The 16,808-nt window shown below is 43.4% G+C and overlaps 2 protein-coding genes across 3 annotated transcripts in view; one reads left to right on the top strand and one right to left on the bottom strand.

Annotated features, from left to right (window-relative positions):
* mtmr14 (myotubularin related protein 14) overlaps positions 1–4,819 on the bottom strand; it is a 43,145-nt gene extending 38,326 nt beyond the window's left edge. The window contains exons 1-3 of one of the 2 annotated variants that reach the window (XM_063215116.1): positions 3,846–4,819; positions 3,167–3,315; positions 817–925 (exon numbers count right to left, since the gene is read on the bottom strand). In XM_063215116.1, the coding sequence (XP_063071186.1) occupies positions 817–925; positions 3,167–3,315; positions 3,846–3,980 (393 nt within the window). In that variant the 5' untranslated portion in view covers positions 3,981–4,819. The remainder of the gene's footprint in view (positions 1–816; positions 926–3,166; positions 3,316–3,845) is intronic. The other variant, XM_063215114.1, reaches the window with a different exon arrangement.
* A 10,659-nt stretch (positions 4,820–15,478) lies between these two features.
* The window catches only part of lhfpl4a (LHFPL tetraspan subfamily member 4a), a 126,875-nt gene continuing 125,545 nt past the window's right edge, over positions 15,479–16,808 (top strand). Inside the window, exon 1 of the mRNA XM_063216249.1 lies at positions 15,479–15,893. Coding sequence (XP_063072319.1) covers positions 15,488–15,893 — 406 coding nt within the window. The 5' untranslated portion in view covers positions 15,479–15,487. The remainder of the gene's footprint in view (positions 15,894–16,808) is intronic.

Raw genomic sequence — 16,808 nt, 5'->3', positions numbered from 1 at the left:
AGCTTATAAAGGACAGTCATTGCAGTATGCACTTGGAAAAAAGCTGCCTTATCCTGCTGTTGTAGTGTGTGTGTGTGTGTGTGTGTGTGTGTGTGTGTGTGTGTGTGTGTGTGTGTGTGTGTGTGTGTGTGTGTGTGTGTGTGTGTGTGTGTGTGTGTGCATGTGTGTGTGTGTGCGTGTCTGCATGTGTGTGTGCGTGCATGTGTGTCTGCATGTGTGTGTGCGTACATGTGTGTGTGCGTGCATGTGTGCATGTGTGTGTGCATGCGTGCATGTGTGTGTCTTTACCTTGTTGAAAAAGGTAGGTCTGCACACTGCCGATGAGCTCCAAAAATAACTTTATTATTTAAAATGCAACGTTTCGATCACACTGGATCTTCATCAGGCATATGGGTAACATATGTACAGGGGCATTTGTTTTTAAAACATGTGAAATGTACTTTATATGCTCATGTACTTTATTCACATTTTTAATCTCTTGTTTCTTGAAACTTGCAAATGTTTTTGGTTTTGCCTGATGCATGATGGACACAGGCCAAGATGCCTGTCAATCCATTTGATTGACACCCTTGGGTGCCTTGCCTGGGCGGGTGTATGAATGATCATGTGATATAAGTCACAGCTTCTTCCTGTTACCCATATGCCTGATGAAGATCCAGTGTGATCGAAACGTTGCATTTTAAATAATAAAGTTATTTTTGGAGCTCATCGGCAGTGTGCAGACCTACCTTTTTCAACTATCTGATTTTTTTGTCTGGCACCTGCGACAAGTGTTTTTGGATGTGCGCACCCTACCCAAAACTACTGTGTCTTTACCTTGCCATTGTAGAGGATGACTGGGCAGACGAACCTGCCTCTGCAGCGGGCCATCTTGCTGCGGTTCACCAGGTCCTGCAGCTTGGTTATCTGCACAGACGTCTCAAACCTGAGGGGAGATGTGGAGGTGGCATGAGGGATGAGAGTTAAGAGAAATAAGAGCGAAGAACGCTAAAGACGGCTAGCTTCTTGCACAGAGCTTTCAAATCTGTGTGTAGGCATGTGTGTGTGTGTGTGTGTGTGTGTGTGTGTGTGTGTGTGTGTGTGTGTGTGTGTGTGTGTGTGTGTGTGTGTGTGTGTGTGTGTGTGTGTGTGTGTGTGTGTGTGTGTGTGTGTGTGTGTATGCAAGTTGCAACGCCTTCCTCTTGTAGAAGTTTTCTGTTTAATAAAAGAATAGAAGTTATCCTTTTTTTATTCTTTGAGAGAAGAACTGCGATGAAGGAGTTTATTATTTGGAGCTGAAAAAAAAAACACTGTTAAGTATTGTACCGTGTGCAAGTTGTTTTGTATAAAAGTGTCGGCTGAGTGCAATTTAATGTACTGCAGTTCCAAAAAAAAGTATGAGAACTTCAGCGAAACAACACCAAGTAAGCATGCATCACCACCTCTCATGATTGGAACAACCAGGATTGCTAGCATGTCACGATAACCTTTTGCAATCCCGCAACAACGACACCTCCGCATTCCTTCCTAAACTCTCCACAACCAAGAGCAGGAAGCCCAAAAAAACATGTTCTGTAGAAGTGCAGAAAGCTTTTTTGTGTCAGTCTAATCCGCAGAAGTGGCTGAGTAATTCCCCATGTTGCATTTCGCCTGCAGAAGTGGAGCGAGCTTTTTAAAAACACAGTCCTCCTCGTGAATTATAAATGTTCTCCATTGTGACCCACAAAACAAAATGGGAGTTTGTTGGAAACTCCTGCTGCCTGGCAGGAAACAGAATCACACACACGCGCACACACACACACACACGCGCACACACACACAGTGTGAAAAACCAATTCCTTAAACAAACTTCAGTTGGGTCGTGGAAGGTCTGAGTGCTGGTGGAAGGAAAACTGAAAACATCCGGTCTGGCCACGAATAGATCTATTCAGAATACATCCAACATGCTACTGCTGTGAGTATCATCTAGCCAGGCCGTGCCCTTCTAGTGACACAACACCTTCAGCTTTGCTACGTACAAGTCAGGTCAAGAGCAATGCAAGCTTTCTGATCTCCCGAGAAATCGGGAAATCCTCCCACTTTGTCGGGAAGCAAACAACCATTAGCAAACCAAAGGAGGCGGGTCAACCATGCCGTATGGGAAATGTTATTTGTTATGCTCTTGATCAGACCGAGTCTTGAAGAGATTTGAAAGTCGATAATAATCAGGCTTTACAATATCATCACAACTAATGACACCTAATGTCTGAATGTACGCAAATGTGTGCGGGTCGGGATCCTGTCGAGCCATGTATATTATTATTTGCGCATTTGTGTATGCTGCTGTACACTTTAATTTCCCTCTACTTAGTGCTTCTCAATGGGAGCGGTGCAGCCCCCCAGCGGGCGTAGGGGAGCCTAGGAGGGCCTTGAGAAGGATACTGCTGAGAGGGGGTGCTGCTTATTTTCAATTGGAGGGCATTTGTCTTTTTTATGTTTTAATACTAAGGGGGCATTGGCAGGGTAATGATGAGGTTAAGGGGGTGTTGGGAGACCAATGATGAGGTCATGACTGCGTTTATTCAAAAAAGGTTGAGAATCACTGTTCCACATGTATATCAATAGTTATTCTACTCTACTCTGCCACATCAGGGATGTTATTTTGAAGCACTGACCTACATTTGGAAGAAAAGTAAAACTATCATAAATTGTGTAACAGGTAAGTTCACATCAATGGACTAGGCTGGAGGTTCTCAACCTTTTTTGAATAAACACTGCCTGGATATCATCATAAGCCGCCTAACGCCCCATTGACGTCATCATAAGTATCCCCCAACGTCCCCTCTTAGTATTATAAAATAGAATAGACTTATGACCCACCGCCCCCCCATGGCAACTACGCCCCGCCCCCTCTTGGCTGTGTCCTTCTCAAACGCCCCCTTGGGGGGGGGGGCTGTAGAGCCCCCGTTGAGAAACACTAGACTAGGCTAAAGGTCAGAGGACTGCTCAATAGTTTTCAGATTACGCAAGACTTGAGTTGAAAGATATCAATTCCTTGATGGCCATGGTTGGCCCCCTGCAAGTTACAGATTAACTCTGTGTGTGTGTGTGTGTGTGTGTGTGTGTGTGTGTGTGTGTGTGTGTGTGTGTGTGTGTGTGTGTGTGTGTTGAATTCAAAACAATATGGCGGACGACCTAGTTAGATTACCTGTCTTTATTGGGATCGGTGCACTCGTACTCCAGAAAGACTATCTGGCGCGGGTAGTGCCCGCACACGTCACCGTTGGTGTTGTGGATGATACTGTACTTGTAATCTCTTCCAAACAGCTCCAGGCAACGCTTCTCTATCCTTTCCACCTGCACAACAAAATGTTGGCATACCCACAGCAAGTTATTGCTCAGTGGCATAATAATAAAGACTCACAACAAATTGAGATGACATACTGTAAAATGATATGTTAACTGTGAATGAACATGTTCATGCATGCAAACACATGACATGACAGGTGTGTACAATTTAAGCATGGGCGTAATTTTAGGGGGGGATGGTGGAGACATGTCCCTACCACTTTTCATATAAACCTAGCTTGTCCCCACCTCTCTTTCACAAATATAATGCAAAAACAGCATATCCGGACAACTTGCCATTGAAATGTCCCCACCACTTTTCGAGCCAAACCTACACCTTTGAATTTAAGCCAAGCATGTGTGTTTGAAGCTGTCTGTCACATGTGTTGAGTGCAATGGTGAGAAGACCTGTCAACATCCGGCCACAGGGTACATGATACAGACATGCACACAGACAGCCAAGTAGACAGTGTTTAACGGACAGAGACCAGGTGAACGTGACGTGTTGGACAGACAACTGCAAGTGAGAGAAGCCTTACCCCGGGAGTGACCTCCTTCGCCCTGTATTGCATCTTCGAAAACACATCTATCAGATCCGCTATCTCCTCGCTCTTGCGGCCGCCGATTCCTGAGAGACTCAGGGAACCAGCGGCCGATGGGGAAGCGGCCATCATAATAGCTCCGCGACCCACGCTCGCGTCCAACCAAACGCTCCCTCCGTCAAACACCGCTGCTCCTTGAGGCCGGGAAGACCCACCAGGCCATCCCCTCCCGGCCAGTTTCTTCCTGACTGCCCGCTTAAGGCGGCCGGAGCCAGGGATCCGTCTGGAATTCAGGGCAACGGCGATACGGACCCCCTAACACACCCTGGGTGTATTAACTAGCCTATGCGGCTAGCTAATACCTGCCTCTTCTTACTTGGCAGCAAGTGCAAAGGCTGGACGGCGTGACAAGCTCTGAGAGGAAGGCTGGCAGCTAGCGAGTTGCCCAGCTAAGCGGTGCTTCGCTCTGAAAGCTAACGTTCATGAAAAATACAGCTTCTTACAAGCATAACACCAGTTCGGACATGAAAGTAGGCCCTATATGCCTTTCAACGCACCACACACATCGACTGTTTTACGCAGGCTAGCTGACAGGTAATTTACGCCGCGACTGACAACATGGAAGAGCTATCCCTTTGTCCCCAGGCCGACCATTCTCGGGCAGTGGACTCAGGAAACCCTGAGGATCCCGCGGCCTTGTCACGTTTTTCAATGTCAAGTGTCCATTCCAAGTTGGCTCTCGCATGTGCAGCAAAGAAATCCTCGGAACGTTGTTTGTGTAGTGTTTGCTCGCCCCTAGAAAATCAGAAATGTGCGTTGTTGTTGCCCGTCATCGCCTTCACATCAGATGTGTTGCAATCGAAGAGAACCAGATCACCGTGCAAGTGGTAAACAGGAAGATATGGAGGTCACATGATTTTCCCACAGCTTAAAATTAACCACTTCCGAAACCTGACGTCACGCTGTCAATTAATTTCTCTGCTGGTTTAGCCAATAAGAGAGCGTCAGAATTCTCTGCCCATTTTCATGCGCTACACATGGACTGTCACTGTTTTTTTTTTTTTTTTTTTTTAACTTTGTGCCTTTTTTCTACTTTTAAAGTCTTTTCAGACTCTAACATTTCTGAAGAGCATGGATATCTTGTAGAAAGATAACATTCAATTTAATTCAATTTGTTTATCTTATCTTGATAGGGGTCTAAAATAGACTACGTTTAGGCCTATTAGGCCTATTAATAGACGTTTAGGCCTATTTTTACAGATTATGTTTTGCCTTTTCATTTGACATAGGATACGCTTTTTGTTTGCTACACCTTATAGGCTAAAGTTAAAGTTATAGGCTAAATCACTAATAGGCAATAGGAAAAAAAATAAAAATAACAAAGCAATTAGACACAATTACTGTCATTGTCAAGTGTGTGTGTGTGTGTGTGTGTGTGTGTGTGTGTGTGTGTGTGTGTGTGTGTGTGTGTGTGTGTGTGTGTGTGTGTGTGTGTTTGTGTGTGTTTGTGAGAGAGAGAGAGAGAGAGAGAGAGAGAGAGAGAGAGAGAGAGAGAGAGAGAGAGAGAGAGAGAGTCACTCTGTCTGTTTGACTGTCAGCAGGATAACTCAAACAGTTATGAACGGATTTTTATGAAACTTTGTGGAGTTGTTGGAAATTACAAAATGAAGAAGTGATTAAATTTTGGTGGTTATCTGGCGCACATCTGGATCCAGGATTTGTTTTTTTTTTTTGAAAGATTCTTCACCATTGCGGATAGGGCAACAGTTTCTAACTCCACAAAGCCAGAAAGACTAAAGAAAAAATAGGGTAACATAGTCAAATGTTCTATCAAACAGCTTCCTTGGCAGAGGTCTGCACTCTCTGAGAGCATTTCTAGTTATGAGCTGTAATAGAGACGAGCAGCATGCCCAAGCATATGTATGGTCTTTGTTTTTTGCCGTTTAACATTATTTTTAGGGCGAACAAGCAGAGGCAGGATGAGTGGTTGTCTTTTGAGACTGAGCTTATGGGGCAATGAATGAATAACAGTGTCATTTGCTTTATCTGGAGCCAGATAAACTCATATTTAGACTTATAAGAATGATGCCAAGACACTATACAATATACAATGCAACATTTATACAACATGTAGCAGACTTCTATTCTGAATTTAAAGAATTGAAATTCACAGTAATGCTATGAACACTAGGTGGTGGTGGTCTATCTCAATGGGTGGTGTAGATTAAATTCAAAGAAATTCAAGGTAATGACACCACCTAGTGTTCGTATTATGGCATTACTTTGAATTTCAATTCATTTAATTCGGAATTTCGTACAAGCCTGACATATAGGCTATTTGCACAAGGTTTGCAAGGCATAGAGATGGAAATAAGAACATGCAGCAATCTTAATGTGTTATAGTCTAGGCAGAATTTCAGAAAATGTGCTTATTTAAGGTCCTGAAGGCAAATCATGTTAATTTTTGGTATACAACTGATTTAGGGGTATTCAAGGGTGCTGAATCCAAATCTGTTGTATACCGGGCGCAAAAATGTACGGAAATGCCTCAAACGGGCAAAATCCAATATGGCCGCCGACACCAGGTTAAAATCTCGCAATCCCTTTTCTTTTTGACTAAACAAGGTATGAATATAAAAATAAGAGTTATTTTTAAGTTTTCATATGTGGGGAACCCCGTTCTGTCATCAGATTTAATGTCAGATTTGAAGAAAATGCTTATATAATTGGCTGGCAGCTTTTTTAAAACAGGGAGTCTCATATTGTCAACGATTTTTAGCATTATGATCAAACTTTCAAGATCCACAGAAAATAATGTCTGATGTCTTTGTGAACACCAATACTGCCAAAAACTGCACTGAACTGTCTACTTTCACCTGAAAAAAGAAGTTTGTGTCTACCTATTTCCATTCTTTAGTTATTGGCAGTAGAACATGGGATGACACCACCAAAAAAGCACTGTTTTTTGACCCAAAAATGCTACACTTCTGTGTCCATATTTTTGCTTGCAGGATAAAGTGTCTTTTTAGTGTTCATGTTTGGTTTACAGCATTTCCATGAGTTTTGAAAGATGCTTAACTTAAATCTGCTGTATACCAGGCTCAAAAAATCCCATAGTACTGTACCTCAAAATGAAGGAATCCAATATGGCCGCCATCACCAGAGATATACAGTACATGTCTGTGATTAAACAAGGTCATCTCTTCAATATATTATGCCAGCTATAGGTTTTCATACATGGGGAATTAATTGCTGTGCTCGGGTTTAAGATTTGGATGAAAACACATGATTTAGACCTGCATACATGTTTAAGACTGTTAATAAATTGATCATTTATATTGGAATATTTCCCCTATTTCAATTTAATCCGGCATTAATTAAATGTATTGGTCTTAGATAACATAGGCCCCTGTAGAGTCCATTACAATACGAACACTGTCACTGAAGAGACAACACTTACTACCCACATACACTACATTCACTCCCTCATCCCCACCCTGTCGCCACTCTTAATGTAAATAACAATCAAGCATAACATTGCAATGTTCGGACGGACCACACATTGAGAGAGTACATACACACACAAGTGTGGCAGAGAAGACATTCTTATTGGAACACCAACGTACACATACGTACGTATACAGGCGCTTTAATATACACTCAGGCAGATTTCAATTCAATAATTGAGTCATTATACCATGATGAAATGTTTCCATCTCAAACCACGTCCCATGCTCCCATCTTTTCAACCATAAAAGTAAGTGCACACACAAGTCTGCCTAAATAATTCTTTTTATACAACTTTACAATGGAAATCACTGTTTGCCAATTTTATTGATGTGCTCATTCAATCTATGAATAAAGGAGGATTGAGTGGTGAGCTGATGTGTAGAATAGAATAGAATAGAATAGAATAGAATAGAATAGAATAGAATAGAATAGATTGGAATAGAATAGAATATAATAGAATAGAATAGAATAGAATAGAATAGAACAGAATGGTGTTTGTCACTATGCACATGTTCAATGAGATTGAAAGCAACACACTTCAGAGCACACATTTAATTCACAAAACAGTTTTGGTGAGCAGAATATACAATTAGTAGTGCCAAAAAAACCATGAACAGAGCAGGGAGTGCATACGGTGTGTGTGTGTGTGTGTGTGTGTGTGTGTGTGTGTGTGTGTGTGTGTGTGTGTGTGTGTGTGTGTGTGTGTGTGTGTGTGTGTGTGTGTGTGTGTGTGAATATATACACAGAGGACATACTCATGTATTGGTACTCATGTCATACTCATTGGTATCCAAGAGTTATTGCATCGATTGTCTTGCTCAATGTAGATATTACAGTAGCGGTGGCCCACTCTGCAAACACAACTATTTTACATTGTGCTGTATCAATTAGTCTATTGCAGAACACCAGATGGATGGAAAGAGATCATTGGATTGAGGGATACCAATGAATGGTCATTCTGTGCATGTGCGTGTGAAATGTGGTTATGGCCCTTTGTTGAGTTGTTTGGTCCTTGCTTTTACACACCTGTACCAAGAGGACAGCAAGGCAAAGAGCTGAGGACCCGGTTGGAGGCTGTCCTAGATAATGTTTTAGCTCTGTTGATGCAGCAGGAGGATTAGAGAGGGGCTAACTTTTTTCCTCTTGTAGGTGTGCCTTCTGAAGGCCACAATTATCTCTTTGGTTTTCTTTGCATTCAAAGATACAGAAATTATTCTCTGTATACCAGACTACCACCTTTTGCTGGCCACAGCAACTTCCATCTGGAGCTACGCCATAGGCATAGAGGTCCAAAAGAGTGGAGTTATTTAAAGAAATCCTTGCACTTATGACACATTTTGTGTCACATTTGTCTGAGCTGCGCTTTAACTATTCACAGATTCGAAAAGTGACTCATTGGAGCAGTCATTGTTGCTGAAAGAACTACTTTTTCACTTATTTAACTTCTCACCACCATACATTTTGACTGTGTCACATCTCTGAAAAATCAGTGATCCTGATTGGTTCTACGGTATTGTGGTTTGCGATCAGGGCGAATCCGAAGGATGAAAAAGTGAAGAAAGTGAAAGCCCATTGGGAAACTCCAACTCCCATTGTCATTGTGACACAGCACTCCACAGCACACAAGTGAACACTGCACACTGCACACAACGAAATTGAATTTATGCCTCACCTGTGCAAGGGGGCAGCCCTCAGTGGCGCCCCATGGGGAGCAGTGCGGTGGGACGGTACCATGCTCAGGGTACCTCAGTCATGGAGGAGGATGGGAGAGAGCACTGGTTGATTACTCCCCCCACCAACCTGGCGGGTCGGGAGTCGAACCGGCAACCTCTGGGATGCAAGTCTGACGCCCTAACCGCTCACCCATGACTGCCCAGGATTATAGGTTATCTACTGTACGTGATGGAGTTGTAATCCCATGTGAGGGAACCAAGTGATAGGTGAAGCTTAGATGATGGAGCACACTGGATGAGAGAAGCACAGTTGTGTGAGGGACACCATGGGGGTGAAGTGCAAGTAAGGGGAAGGCAGCGTGATATTGACCATCACTAGGGTTGTGGGTGTGCTCTGACTGTCCCACTTATGATCCAAGCCCTTTGGAGTAGAAGTCAGAGCCCTAGGTTAACTTATTCTCAATTACCTCTCCTCCTCTCCAGTGATTTTGAAGGAGTTGTTCGCTTAAATGCGACAGCTATGTATGCCCAAGACAAATTTATCTTATTTGCAGCAACTGAATGACTCCATGTAGGCCTACTCCATGCCTCTTCTTGCAGATCCAGAGGGGGGTGAGGCACTCCTTGGGGCGAGCACAAGTTGTGATGTCTTTTCATGCTTCGTGAATGGCAGATACAGGAGTAGTGGGACTAATGCCCCATTCAATTTCATCCATCCCGTTTCAATGACTGACAGGAGGACAGGGTGGAGTAGTATGTGATCCTGCCTCAGTACATTGGCTTGATAATGAGGGGGCACAATATGCCATTGTGTGGCTTCTGATGTAGATAGCAAAGACTCTATGACTAGGACTAATCACTGCAAAACAACTCCATTGCTTTCGCTACAGCTGCAGCAAAATTACAATGTAGTGCCTAGGGATGTGCACGAATATTCGAAGGTTCGAATAGCCTATTCGTTTTCCTTTCGAATTTAGAATAGTCCTGTCGAATAAAAAAAATCCAGCCAGTAAAAAAAAATCTGTGTTGGCCTCCCTTGCAGTAAGTGACAAATGAAAAGTACTGCAGGGTTACATTAAATTAACCTAGTAGCTACCCTGTATTCTAATTTCTCTGGTAGGTCTAGATACGATGCTCATCTTTCATTTCCAACACAGCGAGTGTGTCTGAAAGCGTCCCGCCCCCCCGCCGACACGACACACACAGCCAGGGAGAAGCACGCATCTCGTGCATTTCAGGAATGGGCATTGGGCATTCATAAATAAATCGCTGACACTGTAAATCTGCTATTGTTGATGGTTTTTTAAACATGGACTGTCATCTGTAACTGTTCGGGAATAATGTCACATCAATTTGCGTCTGATTTGACCAGCGTAAACATCTGCAAGGTAAGCTGTTAGCCAACGTCAGTGTCAACAATGGCAGATTATTTCAATACAGGTAAAACGCTAATAATGATAAGCTAACAAACGAAGTAAGCTAGCTGAGTACTCTTAGCTGAGGCGATTTTATTTGGCTCACTTCACTATAATCTGCAACTGTTTGGGGGTTGTTTCATATGGCGTTGCTTCGGATTTGTGAAACAAACTTTGTAAAAGCCACCCCTGTAGCCGTGTGAATCGGGATACTGTCTGTCAACAATGTCAATTGCTAACTAGTTCTAATGCAGCCCAACTATCGCTAGCGAACAACTGTTCAGTCGTGGGGATTACTTTGCCGTGCCACGAGAATGGAAGGAGGGGAAGGGAATGATACATATTTCTCGTCACGGACGCACAGACCTCTTCCAGTGAACGTGCTGCTGGACGTTCAGAGGTGTACACTCGACAGCATTTTCTAGCTATTGCTCCCCCTGGTGCTGTAGATGGAAGGCCACTGTAAATAAGTATTGAACTCTTTATGATACGTCGGCGGAATTTAGGCTACATGTTTCAAGGGATGACGGTGGGAGTCCCTCAGTCAGCAAACGCACGTCTTGATTTTTTTTTTCTTTTTTCTTTTTTTTTCTCGAATTTCGAATAACATTCGAATAGTGGCCATCGAATTTCGAATAGTGTTTTTGGCAGAAATGCACATCCCTACTAGTGCCTGGTGTTATGTAGTGTCTAAACATGTAGTGGCCAAATCACTGAGTAGGAGGAGCTTGATAATGATTGGAGATAGCCTAACTATCAAGAAAGTAAATATTTCACAATGACATCAACCTGTCTTTTGTTCCACCTTTCACCTTTCTACCGTTCAAGGATTTAATCTAAACAAGGCAATAAAATCAGCAGACAATAACTTCCCAAAACTAGATATTCATATTAGATGAAGGTACATTCAGGCATACAGACTTATCTGTGTATAGTTGTGTCATAATGGAAGAGGTGGGCTGAGGTGAACACATTTCATTGTGCATAAGCAATTGAAATAAGACAAAACATTTCAATAGAAATTAGCCTGTCAGTTAATTGGCATGAAACACAATGGTTGTAAACATGAATCACTGAACTGCCTGACTACACTGACTACCTTTGATTATAATTTTAAATTTGATTACATACATTATTTCCCCATGTATGAAAAGAAAACGTATAGCTACATAATGTTTTTAAGAGTTCACCTTGTTTAATCAAAGATATGTATATCTCTGGTGACGGCGGCCATATTGGATTCCTTCATTTTGAGGCATTATAGGAATTTTTTGAGCCTGGTATACGACAGATTTGAATTGAGCATATTTCAAAACCCATGGAAATGCTGTATACCAAACATGAACACTATAAAAAGGCACTTTGTCCTGAAAGAAAAAATATGGACACAGAAGTGTACTATTTTTGGGTCAGAAATCAGTGCTTTTTTAGAGGCGTCATCCCATGTTCTACTGCCAGTAACTAAAGAATGGAAATAGGTAGACACAAACTTCTTTTTTCAGGTGAAAGTACACAGTTCAGTGCAGCGTTTGGCAGTATTGGTGTTCACAAAGACATCAGACATTATTTTCTGTGGATCTTGAAAGTTTGATCATAATGCTAAAAATCGTTGACAATATGAGACTCCCTGTTTTAAAAAAGCTGCCAGTCAATTATATAAGCATTTTCTTCAAATCTGACCTTAAATCTGATGACAGAATGGGGTTCCCCATATATGAAAACATAAAAATAAGTCTTATTTTCACATTCATACCTTGTATAGTCAAAAAGAAAAGGGATTGCGAGATTTTAACCTGGTGTCGGCGGCCATATTGGATTTTGCCCGTTTGAGGCATTTCCGTACATTTTTGCGCCCGGTATACAACAGATTTGGATTCAGCACCCTTGAATACCCCTAAATCAGTTGTATACCAAAAATTAACACAATTTGCCTTCAGGGTTCATCTTTTGGGAAAATTGACCCTGACTATTAGGCTATATCAATGAAAGCTCTACCATCTTCACCTTTCTGTGTTCCAAGCCATCCATTCCGCCCCATTGAAAAAACATTTTATTATTATTCATTTATTTATTTACATTCATTGTGTCCAGTTTTCACACCTAATCCATGACTCCATTAGTGTTAATTTTGTCAGCTTTTTTTGATTTAGTCGTAGTCTTAGTCACAATGACGAAAATCAATTTTAGTCTTAGTCGTATTTTAGTCATTGCCTTCCCAATTTAGTCTTAGTCTTAGTCTAAATGACGAAAATCAATTTTAGTCTTAGTCAATTTTTAGTCAACACTGTACATAATAGAACTTCTCCACACACTGCTTCTCTTTTTAACATATATCATTGACTGTACAGAATAAACCTTCTCCGCACACTGCTTCTCTTTTTAACATATAAACATATAAAACTTCTTCACACACCGGTTCTCTTTTTCTCTATTTTATTTAACACCAGTGTTAATGTCGTCAGCTTTTTAAAATTTACTCTTAGTCACAATGACGAAAATCAATTTTAGTTTTAGTCATATTTTAGTCATTGCCACCCCAATATAGTCTTAGTCTTAGTCTAAATGACGAAAATCAAAAAAGGGCATTGACGAAATATTTTAGTCATAGTCATGGTTGACGAAATTAACACTGGACTCCATGATGTAAAATGTGTGCATTTTCTGTGTTTTCGGAGTAACAGATTATTGGCAGATTCAGAATACAAATTCCGTTAGTTACTGCTTCAATCAGTGGTAATCAGAATACAGCAAAGTGGATTAATGCATTACTCTCTCGTTTCACTTGTTAGGCTATAGTGTAATTTTGATCATTCCATATTGCTAAAACCCACACAGGATACACAAGTGCATGTATTGGTATGGCAGACAGTCCTGCTTTGTCTGTGCCTGTTGGAATGAGAGCGTATGTGAATATATGAGAAGGGACTGCCAAAAACCGGACAGTTTCATACAAACTATGTCTGTAAACTAGGCTATAGGGCATATGAAGGCTAATCCAGGGGCAGTTTTAGACAGGGGCCAGGGTGGGTCATTTCTCAGGGCTTTCATCCCAAACGTAGATTCAGGGTTTAGAAATAATGTCAGATGCTGTCATGATGCTTTTGCTTTTTATGAAAGAAAGAAAAGCCCAACTGGGAAACTCCAACTCCCATTGTCATTGTGACAGAGCACTCCGCTGCACACAAGTGTTCACTGCACACTGCACACAACGACATTGCATTTATGCCTCACCCGTGCAAGGGGGAAGCCCCCAATGGCGCCCCAAGGGAACAGTGCGGTGGGACGATACCATGCTCAGGGCACCTCAGTCATGAGGATGGGGGAGAGCAATGGTTAATTACTCCCCCCACCAACCTGGCGGGTCGGGAGTCGAACCGTCAACCTTTGGGCTACAAGTCTGGCTCCCGAACCGCTTACCCATGAATGCCCTTATTCTGCTATTGCCAATACAATTCAATAATGTTAAATATCCCATTGCTTATGGGCTAACCATCACATTTTCTGTTTAATGCGCTGTGTAGAATTGGATTAATTTGGTGTCAAAAACACAGTGTTATCTGCTGACTAACCCACCGTGTGTGTTATTTGAAGCCCTGAGGATCTGTTAAGTGTGCAACTGACTATTGCTCTCTCAGTTGGTCACAGGAGAGAGAGAATACAAGTCGTGGCAGCCAGGCTTTGCTGTTCAACACTGCCTCTGATTCCCACAGACAGCCCTTGTATAGGCTAGTCATCTCAATGTTCACTAATTTGTTTAATTGGATAGTTATGCTTGGCTGTAATTACTGTTTGGTTTTATGGACGCCCAAAACTAAATATTAATTTGGCCCTTAAGCGTGTTGCATGAAGTTTGTGTTGTGGGGACGGTGTTTGCGGCTTATTTGTCCACCTATTTGTTAATCAAACCAAATACATTGAGGTGTCCACAAGAATTGGGATAAACTGTGTTCAGCTGCTAACACAAGTCGCTCAAAGAACACTTCTGTCAATAATGCAAGCCCATTTCAGACCTATAGCAGCTGTCTTTGAAAAGTTGCCGTTTTCATCTGACATCATCCCTTGCCGAAAAATCTAGAAGCGCCCACGCTCGGGAGCAGTGGGAGCACTAACAGAATGATTGAGGACTGAGCGCTGGGGATGAACAAGTAATTCAAATTTCTGCAATATCCAAACCGTGCCCGCGCCGTCACCGGCAGCAGCGCTGAACATCCCCGTGCCGTGAGCGCGCGCGCGGAGGAGCGACGGGAGGAGGAGAGAAGGGAGAGAGAGAGAGAAAGAGAGAGAGGGAGTGCGCGGAATGCTGTGGTCAAAACATCACTTTTGCGAGGGTGGGAAACGCGTCCACAATTATTTCGCTCTTCACATCCAATATTAGGATGTTTCATGACGAGCTGACATCATCTGCTACATGATCAAGCGTCTCTCCTGGATGCTCCGGTTTCCGTTGGATCTCCATAGCAGTTGATCCATCATCAGCGAGTCGACAGCGCGTCGCGTGTCCTCTGAAGCGGCGTTTTTGATGGGGAGGCGAAAGTGGATACATTATTAACACAGAGACTGTGGAGAACAGCGGAGAAAATGCGTCTCGTCAGTTTTGTCATGATCACTGCATTATTTTTGTAATGTGATCTTAGTCATCTTGACGGTTTCCTTGCTCAGAGAGAGGAGAGGAGTGGAGAGGAGGAAAGAGGAGAGAGGAGAGGAGGAGTAGAGTGGGAATTTCTTAATCGCCGTAATGATTCACGCTTCTTCGTAGGTGACCGCATATCCAAGATTGATTGCACGCCACCCAACGGCACAGGTCAGGGGGGTGCGATATCTACTTTTTGCGCGGAGAGGATGTCCATTCATGTGTAATTAGCCGCGCGCTCCTACATTTGCATCCGACCGCAGGCTCTCCATCATTCACCACGCATTTTTTGAGGGGGGGTTACCGAACACCGGCAAGGAAGATAGAGGGGGAGAGGTAGGTAGGCTAGAGGAGAAAAGCGAGAAAGGAGAGATCAACAGAGGGATATAGGCTGGTGTGAGACTGGTGAAAATGCTGCCGTCGCAAGAAGCCTCCAAGATCTACCATGACAACTACATGCGCAACTCGCGGGCCATCGGGGTCCTGTGGGCTATCTTCACCATCTGCTTCGCCATCATCAACGTGGTGGTCTTCATCCAGCCCTACTGGATCGGCGACAGTGTCAACACGCCGCACGCCGGCTACTTCGGCTTGTTCCACTACTGCGTGGGCGAGGGCGACTCCAACCGGGAGTTCAATTGTTACGGGACCTTCTCCGACTTCGCCTCCATCCCTTCGGGCGCCTTCAAAGCCGCCTCGTTCTTCGTGCTCATGTCCATGGTGCTGATCCTCGGCTGCATCGCGTGCATGGTGCTCTTCTTCTTCTGCAACACCGCTACTGTGTACAAGACGTGCGCGTGGATGCAGCTGCTTTGCGGTGAGTGCATGGCCTGCTGTTGTTAGCTATGGAGCGCGAGAGGCTATCCTCTCCTCTCCTCAGCCTTGATCAGACTTGGTGCCGGTTACCATAGATACCACAGATAGCCTACCAATACAAATTCATCAGTAGATCTAAATCAATGTAACAGTGTGTGTGTGTGTGTGTGTGTGTGTGTGTGTGTGTGTGTGTGTGTGTGTGTGTGTGTGTGTGTGTCCGCGTCCGCGCGTGCGTAAGTGTGTGCATGACAGAGAGAGAGAAAGAGAGAGGGAGAGAGAGAGAGAGAGAGAGAGAGAGAGAGAGAGAGAGAGGGAGAGAGAGAGAGAGAGAGAGAGAGAGATGAGGTGTCCCCCTGTTCATTGAAGTATTAGCCTACGGCTGTAGTGTTGTGTTGTATTTGGTGGAACAAAACCAGTGATCACAGGGGAAAAGGGAAAAGGCTTGAAGGAGCTCACGGTGCCAAGACGATTCTCACAAATGTAGGCCTAAATCATTGTGGAGGATCTGCTTTTGGCTTGGTCCTTATTTGTAAAGCTTTCATGTTAAAATGTGCTCGTGTTGTGTGCATGTTGGTGTTATCAGGTTGGCTCAGTCCTTCGTATCAGTGTCAGTTTGTGAAGGTTTCACATTGCATTTAAATTCTATAACGCTGCTGGCGGACTTGTAACTGTTCCAAGAAGCCTATAGCTCTGGGTTACGTCATGGGTAAGTGGTTAGAGCGTAAGACTTGTAACCCAAAGGTTGCCAGTTCGACTCCCGATCCGCCAGCTTGGTGGGGGGAGTAATTAATCAGTTCTCTCCCCCATGCATGACTGAGGTACCCTGAGCATGATACCGTCCTGTCACTCCCTTGGGGAGCCATTGGGGGCTGCCCCCTTGCACAGGTGCGGCATGAATGCAATTTCGTTGTGTGCA

Source organism: Engraulis encrasicolus, chromosome 14 (genome assembly GCF_034702125.1).
Source record: "Engraulis encrasicolus isolate BLACKSEA-1 chromosome 14, IST_EnEncr_1.0, whole genome shotgun sequence".
Classification (NCBI taxonomy): Eukaryota; Metazoa; Chordata; class Actinopteri; order Clupeiformes; family Engraulidae; genus Engraulis; species Engraulis encrasicolus.
The sequence above is the reverse complement of the archived record's forward strand: the minus strand, read 5'-3'. Positions and strand labels throughout refer to the sequence as shown.